We start from the raw sequence: 17,539 nt of genomic DNA on the forward strand, positions 1-17,539 counted from the left end.
ATGCTACATTCTTTGTTTATAATTTTTCTGCTTAAATATAAATTACGGTGTCATTTGCCCAAAGGAAAATAATTATGTGAGATAAATTGCCATTGGCCTTTCGTAAATGCAATTGTTTGAATTTTTATTTTGTGCTAAGGTGCCAGGACTGTACAGTACCTTCATGTGTTAACACCTCTCTGAAAGTGTGTACTAGTTGCCATTGAATCAGTTCCGACTGATGGTGACCCCGTCTGTGGCAGAGCAGAACTGTGCTCCGTAGAGTGTTCAGTGGTCGATTTTTCAGAAGCTGATCACCAGGGCTTCCTTCCAAGGCTCCTCTGGGTGGACTCAGCCTCCAGCCCTTGCTTAGCAGCGAAACGCATTAGTCATTTGCACCACCCAGGGACTCGGATAGAACTCCACTGAAACAGTTACTGCACCTAATTCACACGTTTTCAACCGGCTCTCGTACCAGCTAAAATTAATTCTATTTTATTTGTGAATTTCACAATAGATTTATAAATTTGTTAAAGCAAAATAAATCTGCTAGTATAAAAAATTAGAAAAAATTTCAACTAAAATTTCTGTGTAGATAACAATCTATGTGATCATATTAGAAGTTCAGTTTGTGATTTTTTAATAGGGAAAAGGGGTTGCTGTTTCAGTTTGCTTCAGAAGAAATGCCAAAGTGTCTAGACGCTCAGAATTTCAAATCAAACGTACCCTCATTTTCTTATATCCTTAGTTAAGAAGGTTAACCTTTGTGCATTTCTCTTCAAAACACATATTCTTTTATATAACCTATCTACTTTTTTTTTTCTTTTTAGAAGATAAATGATAAAATGATGATGTGAGTGTGTTCTCTAAAACTGAATATTAAAAAAAAAGACAAACCCAGTGCCGTCGAGTCGATTCCGACTCATAGGGACCCTGTAGGACAGAGTAGAACCGCCCTGTAGAGTTTCCGAGGAGCGCCTGGCGGAGTTGAACTGCTGACCTTTGGGTTAGCAGCCGTAGCACTTAACCACTATGCCACCAGGGTTTCCGAATATAAGAAAGAACACCTGAAATTATTTGGACATGAAATTCAGTTTCTAAATTTCTAAATCACGTAATTTTATTCATATATATTTGGAGAGCAATTTTGCCGTACTATAAAGAGAAAAAAATGAAAATATTTTTGAGAGCAGACTAAGAGACCACACATTTCAAAACATGTATACCTATGGTCAGTGTTAAGGAAATGAGTTGATTTAAGCCTTTTTGTTGTTGTTTTTTTAAACTATACACAATTATTTGTACAAGAAAGGCCTATGACTTTTGAATTTTTAACTTTTTCCTTCTAAAATTCTTAATAGAAAAATTAATGAGATTGTATCAGCCGGATGAGTTGGAGAAACTTCATGTTGCAATGTGCTGCTTCTCGAGCATGAACTGCTCCTGGTTTGCCAGAAGTCCTGAGGTTTTATGTTTGGGACCATGGAGGAATAATTGCTTGATGAGCATATTTTTGTCAACTTTTTCTGTAGGAGCAGGGATTACCCTTAATACCAGTTATAAGAATAAAGATTTGAACTAAAACAAGTATGTGGCTTGTTTGGTGACCTTGCCTGAACAGACTTCCTAAAAGTTTTCTTATCACAATAATTACCAAGTTTGTAATATTCTGTGGTATCTCTGAGTTTCACTGTATCTTTCATTAAAGTCATCCTTATGGTCATTTTTAAATGGTTGCTCTTAAAATCTTTCCTAATTTTTAAAGAATCCACTAGATGGTAAGGTAATTTTATTATCCATCCTCATACAATTGTACATCATCCCTCTCCCCTCTCATGCTTTTTAAACTCTTACAGAAGAGGCATAAAAAAAGGACTCTTCTAATTTTATCTTTTTTTTTTTTTAAGTTGTTAGGATTTACAATATAAACTACATAAATGTTTTATTCTAAAAGTAAGACTTTTCTGATCCAAGGAAGAAATAGACATCAAAAAGTAGAAAAGTGTGATGAAGCTTCATTACTACACTCATTTAGAAAGTGTGGGAAAGATGTGGAAAAATGTCAGTGTTAAATAATTAAAAGACTGAGTTATTAGCGCTGCTAGACCTCGTGCAAGCACTTTATCATCAACACGTGACTTATGTTTTATTCCAGTTTGTCTGCATAGCACAGCAAGATTACTGCCGTATTCTCAACCAAGTAGAAAAGAACATGCAGAAAGTCGAAGAGGAAGGCGAGATTGTCATGGTGAAGGAGCACCGAGAACTTGACCGGACTGGAACGAGGAAGGGACACATCGTCATCAAGGTAAGGCAGCCAGCCTCCCGTCGCCCAGGGGAAGGAATTGTTTTGCTAGTCATTTATAGTGAGTTAGAATTTTATCTTCTTGGGACAATCAAAATTTTTCATTAACAAGGATTTTTTTTTTCCATTTGTAAGCATAACATCTCTTCGAAGTTAGCAGTTGTGAAAAGTCTTATTTCTTGATAAACAGCAGTTGTTGTTACTCTGTGTCACAGCCCAGTTGGTTTTATGTTGAAAGTCTGATGTCTTGGTACCACGTAAATGTTATTTCTGCAGGGGGGTGATTACAGCTGTCTTTGTTACAGGGCACCTCAGAAAGACTAACAATGCACTTAGTGGAAGAGCATTCGGTGGTGGATCCAACATTCATAGAAGACTTCCTGTTGACCTATAGGACTTTTCTTTCTAGCCCAATGGAAGTGGGCAAAAAGTTGTTGGAGTGGTTTAATGACCCGAGCCTCAGGGATAAGGTTGGAAAATTATATTCTATTTTAGCACTTCAATATGAAGTATTACGGTACAAACTTAAAGATACTCTAATATATATATATTTGTCACACCAGGTACATTCACATTAATGGAATAAACTATTGTTTAGGACTATTTTTTAAGCAAAAAAAGTTCTTGCTTTAGATTTCTGAGCTAAGCCCTAGAAATGGCTTATTTTAATGCAAAGGCCAATAAATTCACCACCAAATGTTTAAACCTTGGTTCTACTGGGAATGTATTAAAACCCAATTCCCCTGGGATTCTTCATTTTCTAGTTCGGTGGATAGTGTTGTCTGATAAAAGTTAATAATTTTTAAATTGACACCAGAACAACATTTCATTACAACCATCACTGGCTGGTAGGCCCCAGTACCAGCTCTAGAGAGTTTTGTTAAGGCCAAATTGGATGATAGACTATGCAGTTTTCATAGTCTGATGAGTTTTGGGGAGCTCACCGTAGTCCATACTCACTACTTCTCTCCATGTGACAGTCTGACTTGCCGTGACAGACTTGGAAGAGGGAGGACATAGAAATCTAGAACATGGGACTAAAATGAAAAGCCCTCAGCTCTTGGCCTTTGAGAGATCATTTGGACAGTAATGCTTCTCATTTCATATCCTGAGAGGTGTGAGCCTGGAAGTTCTCAAACTCATAGAAACTTGGTTCGAGCATCATTTCTACCACGTACTTGGGTGTCATCTGATGTTCTGAGACCCGCTTTCTTTGCTTCTGGGGTTTTTACGAGGATGAAATGAAGTAACACAAGCTCTCTGTCTTGTGCCTGGCTTTTAGTAGACATTTAATGCATCTTAAATGTTCATTATTATTGGTGGTGGTTATTGGGATTCAATTTATGATTTATGAGTCTTGTTTTTCTCATCTGTAAAATGGCCAGTTGACTTTCAAGCTGCTTTCTGAGCTACAAAGTTACAGTTTTATGAAGAAGATGTTGGATATAGTTTTAAGGGAGATGATCTTCCTAGTTTCCTAAATTTGAAAAATGAGCAAAAGTGATAATAAATGAGAAATGATTAACATAAATATGAAGACTTGACTCTAAAGTGATGAGTCCGATTATATACTGTGATTTGTTAAAATTAACTCTACAACATAGCCTTGTTTCTTTAACACTAAATTAAAAAAAAAAAAGTTGTTGTTGAGTCGATTCTGACTCACAGCGACCCTATAGTACAGAGAATTGCCCCATGGGGCTTCCAAGGAGCGGCTGGTGGATTTGAACTGCCAACCTTTTGGTTAGCAGCTGTAGCACGTAACCACTACGCCACCAGGGTTTCCATATATATAATATTTAAAGTTGTAGTTATATTCATTTTATTCAGTAAAATTTTATTGTTAAAGGTGCATTTAATACATGATAGACAAAGTTTAGAATGTGATATGGAACTTAGAGTCTAATGAACGTTGCACAGTTCTCACTGGGTACAAAACGAACATTCCTTAAGCGTGAGTGTGTGTATTAGTCTGCGTGAGGCTGTGTGTGAAAACATGTATGCAGGGAAGGGAAGGGCAGCTCTTTTTTCCCCAGAGTGCTGTAAGTGTTACAAACCTTCTAGACCTTCATGTTAGCAAGTAGTAATCATCTGCTCCCGTCTGCCTCCTGTTACAGCCTGTTCCCTTGTAGCTCTCTAAGCCTAATATAATTCATTCCCTTTATCTGTTCTTTTCCTCTGCCTTTACTGTTTAGTTTCTGCCTTTTTTGGTCTTGTAGTAATCTATTTTGGTTTTTATTATACTTTTATTGTGACTATTTCAAATACATTTTAAAATAAGTAAGCAACATGTATATTAAATACCATCCTTCCCAAATTCGAAACCCTCTTTGGGAAAACAACGTAAAAGTATATAGTTAAAATATAAATATATTTTTTTAGGTCTTTTTATATGAATAAAATCCTGGCTGAGGCTTTTTTGTTTTCAGTTATTTTATTTTCTTGTTCAGTATTATTAAGTATATTGTCTGAGAGTTAGATTCTTTTTAAAATACTTTTAATGACAAATTTTTCACACTGAAAAGTAGACAACTGACTGAAATGATTGGTTTACAGGTTACACGGGTAGTATTATTGTGGGTGAATAATCACTTCAATGACTTTGAAGGAGATCCTGCGATGACTCGATTTCTAGAAGAATTTGAAAATAACCTAGAAAGAGAGGTAATATTTGTGATTTTTTTTAAGACCTGATCAGTCGTAAATTCGTTTTAATCATCCTGTCTTTGTGTTGACACCACTTCTCCTGAACTTTTTACAGAAAATGGGTGGACATCTGAGGCTATTAAATATTGCATGTGCAGCCAAAGCAAAAAGAAGATTGATGACATTAACAAAGCCATCCCGAGAAGCTCCTTTGCCTTTTCTCTTACTTGGAGGCTCAGAGAAGGGATTTGGAATCTTTGTTGACAGTGTAGATTCAGGTAGCAGAGCAACTGAAGCAGGCTTGAAACGTGGGGATCAGGTATGAGATTTCTAAACCAGGATTTCAGTGTGAATATTGGTGTCTCTGTTTTCTTCAGTCAAATGCAGTACGAAAATTCATTTTATAATTTTATTTTTAGATACTAGAAGTAAATGGTCAAAACTTTGAAAATATTCAACTCTCAAAAGCCATGGAAATTCTTAGAAATAACACACATTTATCTATCACTGTGAAAACCAACTTATTTGGTAAGTGTTTTTATATACTTTGTCTCCTTTTTTTTTTTTAAACATTTTGGTCTTATCATAAGAGAAGTCATTTTTATGAGTGATTTTTAAAACATAAGAATCAGAGTATTTATAATAAAATATGTAGATAGTCCCTGACTCACAATGGGGTTCTGTTTCAACAACTCTGTCATAAATCAGTTCTGACATAAGTTGAATACCTTTTTTTCTTTTTTAGTTTTCATTATTATTGCTTTTATTATCAGTATCTTTTTAAATTTGATCTTTGAACATCTGCGAGTGAATATCTGAGAATGATAACAGCAAATTACAAGTTGCAACATTGCATGTAGTACATATTACTAATGATAAGATGTACCCTCCCCCCCCAAAAAAAAAAATTCATAAATGCAGTTCATCGTAACTCACATATGTTGTAATAGGGACAACCTGTACAGACATAGAATTAATTATATAAATACGTAATTAGATAGAAATCAAAGTCTGCTGACTTAAACACCATACAGGTTATTTTTTATCTATGATTTTATTGATGAATGTTGCTAATGCTTAATTACCTGTATATTAGAGAGTGGACTGCTGTGTGTGTTTGTGTTGTTTTTTTCTGAGTGGAAGTTAGAGAGCAATATATAAGACAGATTGTTGGTGTCCTTTATTCATTAGAGTAGTATTTTTCTACAGGATTGCAATTCTGATTGCTGAAATCCGTATTCTCAGGGATCTCCAAGTTATATAACTGGCTTCGAATTGTTCTGATTTCTTATAATTGGCATTGTGCGGTGTTTATGTTTCCATTCATTTTAGTATTTAAAGAGCTTCTAACAAGATTATCAGAAGAGAAAAGAAATGGTGCCCCTCACCTCCCTAAAATTGGAGACATCAAAAAGGCCAGCCGCTACTCCATTCCAGATCTTGCTGTAGATGTAGAACAGGTGATAGGACTTGAAAAAGTAAATAAAAAAAGTAAAGCCAATACTGTTGGAGGAAGGAATAAGCTCAAAAAGATACTTGATAAGACTCGGATCAGTATCTTGCCACAGAAACCATATAAGTAAGTATCTGTATAAATTCTCTGTTGTTTTACAATGTATTAAAACTTTTGACATGATATGTAAAAGTAGTGATATAAGTAATGTTTGGAGCATGAGTCTAATAAATGTTTAATTATAAATTCTTCTGAAACAGGGCTGAGTTGTCTTGGAATCAATATTAAACAGCCAACTTTGTTTTAATCCCGTTTTTTGCCATTGTCCATTCCCAGTCTTCATTAAAAATATGGTTTATGTGAATGATTTTTTTCCCGTTTGGACTTTTTAAAAGAACCTCCTATCTCCCCCAGCTTTCAGCATTGTTTTTGCTGCTGTGTCTTTGTTTCTGGGTATCTTCTGTGCCATCAGCATCTACTCTTTGCCAACCAAATCATTGCTTCTTCTGGTTGCCACTTTTCATCCCTGCCATTCTCTTTTCTTTTCTCCTCTCACTTCTGTGTTCAATTATGCAACTTCTGCCAAGACATCAGAAACTGGTCATAGAATTCCTTTCCTTCCTCACAGTAGGCTTTTCAGCCAGAATGTTGGCTGTATTCTTGAATCATTCTTGAGTGTTTATTTATGCCAGGGACTTAGGCTAGACAAAGTTGCAGGTGTCCCTTACACTTTTTTCATCTTTGCTTGTTTGCTTACTTGCCATCAACGAAATTATTTTAATGTTAAATAATGTGGGTGTGCCAAATTGAGTTATTTATATTCCTCAAACTACAACAGTATAGGAGATATTTTTCTTTGATAATTTAATGAGTCTTACGTAGAAGCAGCAAGTATACACATTCAGGACTTCATCAAAGGTTTTTCTTTTTTCATTTCGGATAAAATTTTCATATACAGATTAGATATGGTCTAGAAAATAGTATTTATGGATTGAATGTCCAGCTTGTGTTGCCCTTGTTCAACTCTAGTGATTGGTGACTTCATATCAGCTAAAGAAGACTTCTGTTCCATAGCAGAGTCCTAAAGATAAGCAATGAGTATGGAGTTTTATTTATAGATTCAGGAATATGTTTATATTGAGTAAGTTCCTAAGAGACTTAATGCTCTGTGATATTAGGCCTGCTGGCATTACAGAAAATAGAAATCGATTTTAAAAGTGACCCTTCTTCATGAAAAACTTATTTTTAAATGTATGAGAAAATAAATTATCTAAATGTGGCATTATTAGCATAATAACAAAAAAGATCTTAGAGTCATATTTGACTAGGAGTTAAATAGGAACCTTAAAAAAAAAAAAAGTCACCCTGACCCTGGCAGGCATTAATAGAAATGTGATATGTAAGAACTGAGATGTAATTCATCCACAGTGCAAGACGTTGGCAAGGAACTCAGCATGAGAATACTGTGTATAATTTTGTCCCGTGTGTGTTTAGAGAGAGATTCAAAAGCTACAGAGCAGAAGGTAAAAATGATGATAATTAGATGTGTGGATTTTAAAGCACTAGGAAACATCTTAAATAATTTGCATTTAAGAAAATACGACCCAGGCAGCAAAAGACAGAATAGATAGGTGGGACTTCATAAAAATTGAATACTCTTGGAGCACCGGTGGCATAGTGGTTAAAAGTTCAGCTGCTAGTCAAAAAACTGGCAGTTCAAATCTACCAGCTGCTCCTTGGAAACCCTGTGGGGCAGTTCTGCTCAGTCCTGTAGGGTCGCCATGAGTCAGAGTCAACTCAGTGGCAACAGGTTTGATTTTTTGGCGTTTTGGTACATTAAAGGACTTTATCAACAAAGTGAAAGAACAACCTACAGATCGGGAGAAAATTTTCAAAAACTGTACATTTGATAAGGGCCTCATATCCAAATACATGTAAAACTTCTACAACTTAAATGGGCAAGGGACTACAGATTAGGAGAAAATGTTCAGAAGCCATATATCAGATAAGGGCCTAATACTCCAAATACATATAAAATTTCCACAGCTTAACAACAAAAAGACAATCCAATCAAAAAAATGAGCAAAGAACTTGAGCAGACATCACTAAAGAAGATACGCAGATGGCCAGCAAGCACATCAAAAGATCTCAACATCATTAGCCATTAGAGAGATGCAAATAAAAAACACAAGGTATCCCCCACTCCCCCATTGGAATGGCAGCGATAGGGAAAAAAAGGGAAAACAAGTGTTGGCGAGGTTGTGGAGAAACTGGAACTCTCTCATCCATCGTTGGAATGTAAAATGAGGAAGCCACTGTGGAAAACAGTTTGATGGTTCCTCAAAACGTTGAATGTAGAATTAACGTATGACCCAACAATCCCAATCCTACGTATCTACCAAGAGGAAGTAAAGGCAGGAACACAAACAGAAACCTGTACACCAGTGTTCATTGCAGCATTTATCACAACAATCAAAAAATGGAAACAACCAAAATGTCCCATCAGCAGATGAATAAACAACGTGTGGTACATATGTACAGTGGAATATTACGCAACCATGAAGAGAAATGAAGTTCTGATGCATGCTACAACATGGATGAACCTTGAAAACATGTTGAATGAAATAAGTCAGTCACAAAAGGACAAATACTGTATGATTTCATTTGTATAAAATTAGCAAGTATTTAGAAACCAAAGATTATTAATGGTTGCCAGAGGTGGTAGGGAGGAAGAAAAGGAGAGTTTTTGTTTAGGAGGCGTAGAGTTTGTGTTAATGATGGTAGAATGTTTTGGATGAGGTTAGCAATAATGGGGAGCCCTGGTGGTGAAGTGTGGTTAAGAGCTCAGCTGCAGACCAAAAGGTCAGCAATTCAAATCCACCAGCAAGTCCTTGGAAAAACCCTCTGGGGCAGTTCTGCTCTGTCCGATAGGGTTCACCATGAGTCGGAATTGACTATGGCAATGGGTTTTTTGGTTTAGCAGTAATGGTGGCACAACATGAAAACTGTAATCAGTGTCATTGAGTTGTAAATGTGGAAGTTGTGGCGTTGGTGGGTGTTTTCATGCGTATTTCTCATCACAGTTAAAAAGGAAAAATATGACTATATTTTAATGAAAATTGTTTAGATAATTCATCAGTTTGGAATATAATTGAAATGAAAAGAATAACCAGTCAACAACAAGGGACTGAGTAGGCATGGATTTATAGGTTTTTAAAGGCCAGTTTTATGGATTTTTATTCTCAAACATTATCAGTGTTACAGAAACTAATATAAAAGTCATCTTTTATATAAAGAAGTAAACTGCATGCACAATAACTGGGGAAGCCAGCACGACCTCTACAAAGCAAGGTCGTGGAAGCTCCATAGATAAATCCAAACGCCCAGAGGGGTCGAATTGCTGGGCTGAGGGCTGTGGGGACCATGGTCTCGGGAACATCTAGCTAAATTGGCATAACATAGTTTATGAAAAAAGTATTCTACATTCTACTTTGGTGAGTAGCATCTGAGGTCTTAAAAGCCTGTGAGCAGCCATCTAAGATATCCACTGATCTCACCCCTTTGGGAGCAAGGGAAAATGAAGAAAACTGAAGATACAAGGGAAAGATTAGTCCAAAGGACTAATGGACCACACCTACCATGGTTTCCACCAGACTGAGTCTAGTACAACTAGATGGTGCCTGGTGACCACCACAACTGCTTTGACAGGGATCACGGTAGAGGCTCCCAGACAGAGCTGGAGAAAAATATAGAACAAAATTCTAACTCACAAAGACCAGACTTACTGGACTGACAGAGACTGGGAGAACCCTGAGAGTATGGCCCCCAGACACCCTTTTAGCTCAGTACTGGAGTCACTCCTGAGGTTCATCCCTCAGCCAAAGATCAGACAGGCCCATAAAATAAAATGAGACTAAAGGGACACACCAGCCCAGGGCCAAGGACTAGAAGACAGGAGGGGACAGAAAGCGGGTATTAAAATCAAGAAGGAAGGGTGTTGACATGTCATGGGGTTGTTAACCAGTGTTGTAAAACAATGTGTTCTGTTTAATGAGAAGTTAGTTTGTTCTGTAAACCTTTATCTAAAGTAGAATAAAAAAGTAAACTATAGGGAGTCAATTTTATTGGTATAGTAAACTTGTTTTAATATTAGCTAATACTTAAATTTTTCTAGAGTCCCTAGGTGATACAAACAGTTACACACTCGACTACTAACAGAAAGGTTGGGAGTTGAAATCTACCCAGAGATGCTTTGGAAGAAAGGCCTGGAGATCTCCTTCCTAAGGTTGCAGCTGTTGAAACACCTACAGAGCACAGTTCTGCTCTGACACACATGGGGTCGCTGTGAGTTAGTATTGACTTCATGGCAGCTGGTTGTTACTATTTAAACTTTTCTAGATGTTCTTATTGTTAGTTGCAGTCGAGTCAGTTCCAACTCATGGTGACTCTATGTTGCAGAGTAGAACTGCTCCATAGGGTTTTCAAGCCTTGTCTTCTGAGGCATCTCTGGGTGGGTTTGAACGGCCAACCTTTTCAGATAGTAATCGGACACTATACTGTTTGCACCACCCAGCTTGCCTACTGTTCTATATATCCGCATGTATTTACTAAAATACTTTTTTTTTTTTTTACAAAGCTACTATACTATTAAATCAGACAGATATTCTAGACATAATACACTGGTTCTTACCCAGAGACCTGCATGCTCTCCGGTGAACCATTTTAATCAATGGCGATGTGGTTCTGTTGGCCTAAGGGAGGGCTGGGCACATCTGTTTTTAAAAGCCACACATAGGTAGTTCTGCGTAGTTACTGGCAGGGTAAGTCTAGAATTCAGGAAATAACTTGTTCTCTTAAAAAAAAAAAAAAAATTTTTTTTTTTTTTCTTATGAGACACTTTCGGAAAATGTAAAAATATAAAAGTTGAGTACCATTAATTGAATTTGTAACTGGCTGATGAACACTACCAAATTAAAATTTATCATTTATCGAGAACCTACCATATGTTCAGTAACTTTATCGTGTATGTGATCTCGTTTAATTTTCTACAACAGTTTTTGAAGTAGGTACTCTTATTCCTGTTTTACAGATATAGAAATTGAGGCTCAGAAAGCTGAGATGTGTGTCCATAACTCACAATAAGAAAGCTTCAAAGCTGGAATTCTAGTCTAATCTGGCACCCGAACCTTCCTTAGCCACATCTGCCTCCCTCCCTCCCCCCCACCCACCCCGGTGCCAGTAAATATAGCCTTTTCTGCCCCAGTGGCCTGGACTAACTGAGGAATCTAGGCGTGCTTTTATAGGGATGTAAGGGCCAGTTTTGTGGATTTTTACTCCCAGACATTATCAGTAAAAGTAAGATGCTGATGATGCTCAGTGGGCAGTGTAGGCATTGTGGAGTGATGTGAGAGCAGAGGTGAGGAGAAGGTCGGCCAAGAGCCTGATGGAATTCATATTTGAGCCTCAGGTACGTGGAGAGAGAGAGACTGAACCTAGGGAAAAGAAGGGGTGAATCACCAGACTGTCAAGTGCAGTAAAGGCCAGAGAAAACAATTTCAGCAACAGTGAGAGAGCTGGAGAGGTGAACAGTAGGAGGGCGTGCTCAGACGGGGGCATTTTTTAATTAGGTCTTGAATATTGTGTGTTTTCAATTGAAGACTATTTTTGCAGATAACGGAGAGATAGTTGAGAAATCAAGAAACTGATTCTTGATCAGAGTGGACTGAGAGTGGAGATTTAGATCATCATGTGAGTGTTAAAATGTTGCCAAGGAACGTTTCTTAAAAAGGAAGCTGTTTTTGGGTGTGCCTGAAGTATGTTAATAATTACAACCATTTGTGCCAAGAGTGGACCAGTCAGCTGTGTCTTGGCTTGAGCCCATAGTAGTAGTTTTCTCATAACATTACATCTGATGTTTTTGGCAGTAAAGACTGGTTTATACGGTTGAAAAATAAAATTCCACTGATAATGTGATAGTTGTAATGTTTTTCCAGGACACCAGTATTTTAAGTCTCATATGTATGCTTATATACCGGCTTATATGGAAATTTAATTTTATCTTAATTTTAAAAGACATCTCTTCTTGCCCTTGCTTATTTACCTCTATAATTTCCACCCCCCCCAAAAAAAAGCTGCTAGATTTTTTAGCACAGCTGTAAAAATAGTAGATACTATGAAGCTATAATGTCTGAAAGCCTAATAAATACTAAATGTCTTATCATTTATAATGACTTGGCTTACAACCCAATCTTGGTAAAATTTTTTTTCCTTTTTATTTCAAGATGTTTATAGAAACGAGTGTAAACTACAACCACTTGATTATGATCTAGCCGTTTTATGTGTGTGCTGATTGTTTTACATTGATGTTTTGTTTGAAGTTGATGCTTCAAATCTAGAAAGAACTTTTATGCATTAAGTTCTCTTTAAGGAGTTGTCTGCAGTTAACAGACTTTTTATAAATGGAAATGGGTTTGTAGCTATCAATAATAAGCACCATTTCTCTGGGTACTTAAATGAGTAACTAGATATTTGAGGAGAGGACTAAAAAGTAAAAGTGAGTCATTGGACTTTGAATACATCTTGATGCTCAGAAATGTCCCCCTGCACGCTGCTTTTTATGCACTTGTGGGTTTTTTTTTTTTTTTTTAATTAAGAAATAATGTCTCTGTCAGGGTTTCCTTACATTTGACTTTATAGTGACCCCCCCCCGACCCCGAAACACTGGAGAATAAAATTAGGACAGTTTGGATTTTTTTTCTCTCTGTTCATTTTGTTCCATTTCTTCAGTTTAGTTCAGGTCAGATTATAAAACAATTTATCATTCTGATGCAAAAACCATTGGTTGAGTGAGATTAAAGACACTTTTTAATGTGTTTCTTTTTAAATCCATTTCCATCATTAACTGGAGCTTATCTCGTAAATACATTTCTGTATTGAGAAACTACTAATATTTGTTCGGGTTTTCCTAGTTAAAAAGACATAGGTTTTAGAGAAACATTATCCTATACACTTAAGAAGTAGAAAAATTAGTTGGGTTGAATATTTAAGCAGTAGTTTCAAAATAAAGCTAATTTTATAATTCATTGCTTTTGCAGTTTTCTACCAAATTTTTGAATGGTATTCATTGAGTAACCACAAGTTTTATGGACTATGGTTTATGTATGATGTGTGTCTGGTATTTTGATGGCCTCTAACTATTAAGTTGCTGAGGATTTATCTTCTGGCTTCCTGTTTGTTCAGTGATATTGGAATTGGCCAGTCTCAAGATGACAGCATAGTAGGCTTACGGCAGACGAAGCACATCCCCACCGCGCTGCCAGTCAGTGGGACCTTGTCGTCCAGTAATCCTGACCTACTGCAGTCACACCATCGCATTCTAGACTTCAGCACTACTCCCGGTGAGCACCCCTCACACTTGGGCTTGTTGTTGTTTTCTTGTAACCTTTTTTCTTCTAACATAATGGTAATGCTGTGTCCGTCTTGGTTTGGCCTAGGTTATATCAGGTGTTCAGTCAGGGTAGACCTTCAGTTTCCAACAATTGAAACCATTTCTTTTTGTATTCAGTGGATTATTTTGATATAGCCAGTTAATCTCTCTGAGCTTGTTTTTTTTTCTTTCATAAAATGAAGATGACACATACCATGCAAGTATTACTGTCATATCAAATAAAAAGTAAAGTAGGGGGTCTTTAATAGAGGCTTTTTAATATAAAGATTATAATATAATAAAGATTAACTTTAGATGTGAATGTTTTTTTCTTTGCCAGCAATACGGTAGTTGCATGCTGCTGTGTTTGCATTCTGTCTGTAGATCACTCAGTTACACAGAGAGGAAGGTGTGCCCTTGAAGCAGTTCAGCAGATTGACTGAATCTTTGAGGAAGAGCTAGAGTAAGGGAGAGGTGAAAGTTTAACATCACCTTTTCTAAGGTTTTCTTCGGGGTACTCTGCTTAATTGCCTTCCCATAGATTAAAGTCTTTTCTACTCATGTATGCTTTTCTTTCTTCCAGACCTGCCGGATCAAGTGCTAAGGGTTTTTAAGGCTGATCAGCAAAGCCGATACATCATGATCAGTAAGGACACCACAGCGAAGGAAGTGGTCGTTCAGGCTATCAGGGAGTTTGCCGTTACTACTACCCCAGATCAGTATTCGCTGTGTGAGGTATCGGTCACTCCCGAGGGAGTAATCAAACAAAGACGACTTCCAGATCAGCTTTCCAAACTTGCTGATAGAATACAACTGAGTGGAAGGTATGCAATATGTATCCTATTGAATTCCTTTACCAATGAGTAACTTCCCCTGCAGATTTAAAAGAAAATGGAGTTTTCCCTTCACGAAGGATTGCTACATCAAAATAAACGCACACAGTAGACTGTTGCCCCTTACAACAAGAGCTTGTGGAAGCAGGGCACTGTGGCCTGAATGCTGTTCCTGACCCACCAACTTCCGCACTTGCCCTTTAAGACACGGGGCTGGCCACGTGGTGGAGAAAGCCTGGTGTGAAGTCGCAGAGTACATTCTGGCCCTCTCTTCTCCTTGGATATGTACATTGACAAACACATTTTCTAATGATATCCTAGTGTCACTTACTTCTGCCTACCTGACTTTACTGGGAGCTCCGTTTGTTTAGGGGGAGATGGGTGGCAGTGTGATGGGTTAATGCCACCTGTTACTGTATGTTACACTAGGAAAACCTCTTCTTAGCTCTGGAACCAAACTTCAGTTGCTGCAGAGCTTGGTTCCCTTGCTCTGTAAGTGCTTGTATCACATGTTACTTTTGAGAAAACACTGAACCTAATTTTGTCATTCTTTTTAATCATATTTCTGTCATTCTTTTCAATCATGTATGTGCATATATGTATAGCCTCAAACCATAGATTAGTGAAAGTTGAAAAATAGTTATTTTGCCTCTCATGATTAGATTCTGCACTGACTGAAAATTAAGTACCATATTTTTACGCAAATAACATATACCTTCTATGCTGCTTTGCCAACTGCGTCCCTCCCACCCCACCCCAAGGTATTTTCATACGTGCTGTTATGCCAACTTTTTTTTTTTTTTTAAACATGTTGCTATTAAAAAAGTTAGCATAGTGTACTTACAAAAATACATTGTGGGAGGGGAGGGCATGAGTGGCAAACAAACATAGAAGGCACGTATTATTTGGGTAAAAATACGGTAGTTCCATAAGTCACTTGTTTTTCCTACCATATGGAGTGCTTTATTGTACTTGACTTTTTCCTGTCAAATATCTAAAACATGTTTTAATGCATTCAAAACTTCTGTCTTCTCTCTAACCACTTTAACTTTCTTACATGTCTTCATTTTTACCGTTTTTCCAATACCAGCACTAACAGGTAGTTTTAGTTTGTGTCATGTATCTTATCCATGATAGAGTTCCATTGAGCTGTAGACTCATGATTTCATTATGCAAGAAAACTACAGCTGGATATATGTCATGGGCTGCATGAGTAATCAGGACTGAGAACGTGAAATCTGTGAATGCCAATGGTCCATGGTATTTGTTTTCTGTGATGAAATATTTGCCTTGGAGAAATATGCAAAAAACAAGTTTGACAGGACCCCCACTGTGCTAGTTCTGTTTCTTCCTTTGTGGAATTTGGGTTAGGAAAAGCATCTGTCTACAGAATCCATGGGGAAAAAAAACACGTTGCTGACAGCTGAATGTGGCTTTCAACAAGTGGCTTAACAAAGGAAAAGCACCAGCTCTGAGTTCTTGTGTCTGCATCATCATTAATCATTGGGCCCCTGCTTCCCCATCTGACTAGGGGTGATACCTGCTCCATTTACCTGTAGGGTTTTTATGAAAATCAGATATTTAAAAGAAATTAAAATCTGTTTTAGGATGTAGAGGACCACTAATAGAAGGGAATAGCTTGTAGGTTTCTTTGATACTTGAATAAGTACACTTAGATTGATCCAATTGAAACCTATCAACAGTCCCGTATTTTCTCTTCACCTGGGAAATTGGAATGCTGGCCTGTGTCTGACCTTCCCTCTTTCTTCTCTAGATCCTAGTCCCTTATTTAAACTGAAAATATGGCTATTTTCTGTCATTTTTAGCAAAAAAATAAAATAATCTAGAGAGAAGGGAAGGAAAGGACAAAGAGTAATCACTGTGGTTACAAGTAAAATTGCACGTGATTCATTAGTTTCCATCAGTGACTTCTCGATAGGTGGTTCTGTGACCCGGTGACTGAGATACCAGCTGCATCCTCCCCCGAATTGCAAAGAATCTTCCCATCATTCAATTCAGTGTACTCTTGAACTTTGCATAAAAAAGTAGCATATTCTTTCAAGGAATATTATGAGACTGCTGCCTACGCTTTAAATCTGACACGCTTCTATGTTTTTCGTAGGTATTATCTGAAAAACAACATGGAAACAGAAACACTTTGCTCAGATGAAGATGCCCAGGAGTTGCTGAGAGAGAGTCAGATTTCCCTATTGCAGCTCAGTACTGTAGAAGTTGCCACACAGCTCTCTATGCGAAATTTTGAACTCTTCCGTAACATTGAACCTACTGAATACATAGATGATTTATTTAAACTCAAGTCCAAAACCAGCTGTGCCAACCTGAAGACATTTGAAGAAGTCATTAACCAGGAGACATTTTGGGTAGCATCTGAAATTCTGAGAGAGACGAACCAGCTGAAGAGGATGAAGATCATTAAACACTTCATCAAGATAGCGCTGCACTGTAGGGAGTGCAAGAATTTTAACTCCATGTTTGCAATCATCAGGTAAGACGGTGGGTTTGCCTGAAGACTCAGTGCAGCTCACAGAGTAAAAGTCAATCCAGGAACACCATCTAACTTGTATAAGTTCGGTGGGTTTTAATTGAATCATAATGAATAATAATTTTTCTCTAAATTCTAATCCTCGTCCCTAATTTTAAATCTCTGATATGTTCTGATTTGGACCCCAGGAAATCTCTCTCCACCACTTTTTTAGCTCTGTGACCTTGAGCAAATTATTTTAAATTCTCTGAACCCAGTGTATTTGTCTGAGAAGTAACAATACCCCAGGAAGTTATGGCCAAGAAGATTAATTTATATATGTTGAGTTCCATCAGACAAACACAATGTAGATACCCAATAAATGTTAATTGTCTTTCCTTTCTGCTTAGATTGA

At 37.2% G+C, this 17,539-nt stretch overlaps 1 protein-coding gene across 19 annotated transcripts in view; it reads left to right on the forward strand.

Moving 5' to 3' along the window:
- The window catches only part of RAPGEF2 (Rap guanine nucleotide exchange factor 2), a 316,637-nt gene that overhangs the window by 280,483 nt on the left and 18,615 nt on the right, over positions 1-17,539 (forward strand). For all 19 annotated transcript variants that reach the window (XM_023558460.2, XM_023558463.2, XM_023558464.2 and 16 more), the window contains 9 exons: positions 2,135-2,287; positions 2,590-2,754; positions 4,841-4,948; positions 5,046-5,249; positions 5,350-5,458; positions 6,263-6,509; positions 13,623-13,780; positions 14,393-14,633; positions 16,765-17,148. In XM_023558460.2, coding sequence (XP_023414228.2) covers positions 2,135-2,287; positions 2,590-2,754; positions 4,841-4,948; positions 5,046-5,249; positions 5,350-5,458; positions 6,263-6,509; positions 13,623-13,780; positions 14,393-14,633; positions 16,765-17,148 — 1,769 coding nt within the window. The remainder of the gene's footprint in view (positions 1-2,134; positions 2,288-2,589; positions 2,755-4,840; positions 4,949-5,045; positions 5,250-5,349; positions 5,459-6,262; positions 6,510-13,622; positions 13,781-14,392; positions 14,634-16,764; positions 17,149-17,539) is intronic.

The sequence above is a fragment of the Loxodonta africana genome, chromosome 13 (genome assembly GCF_030014295.1).
Source record: "Loxodonta africana isolate mLoxAfr1 chromosome 13, mLoxAfr1.hap2, whole genome shotgun sequence".
In the NCBI taxonomy this organism is placed as follows: domain Eukaryota; kingdom Metazoa; phylum Chordata; class Mammalia; order Proboscidea; family Elephantidae; genus Loxodonta; species Loxodonta africana.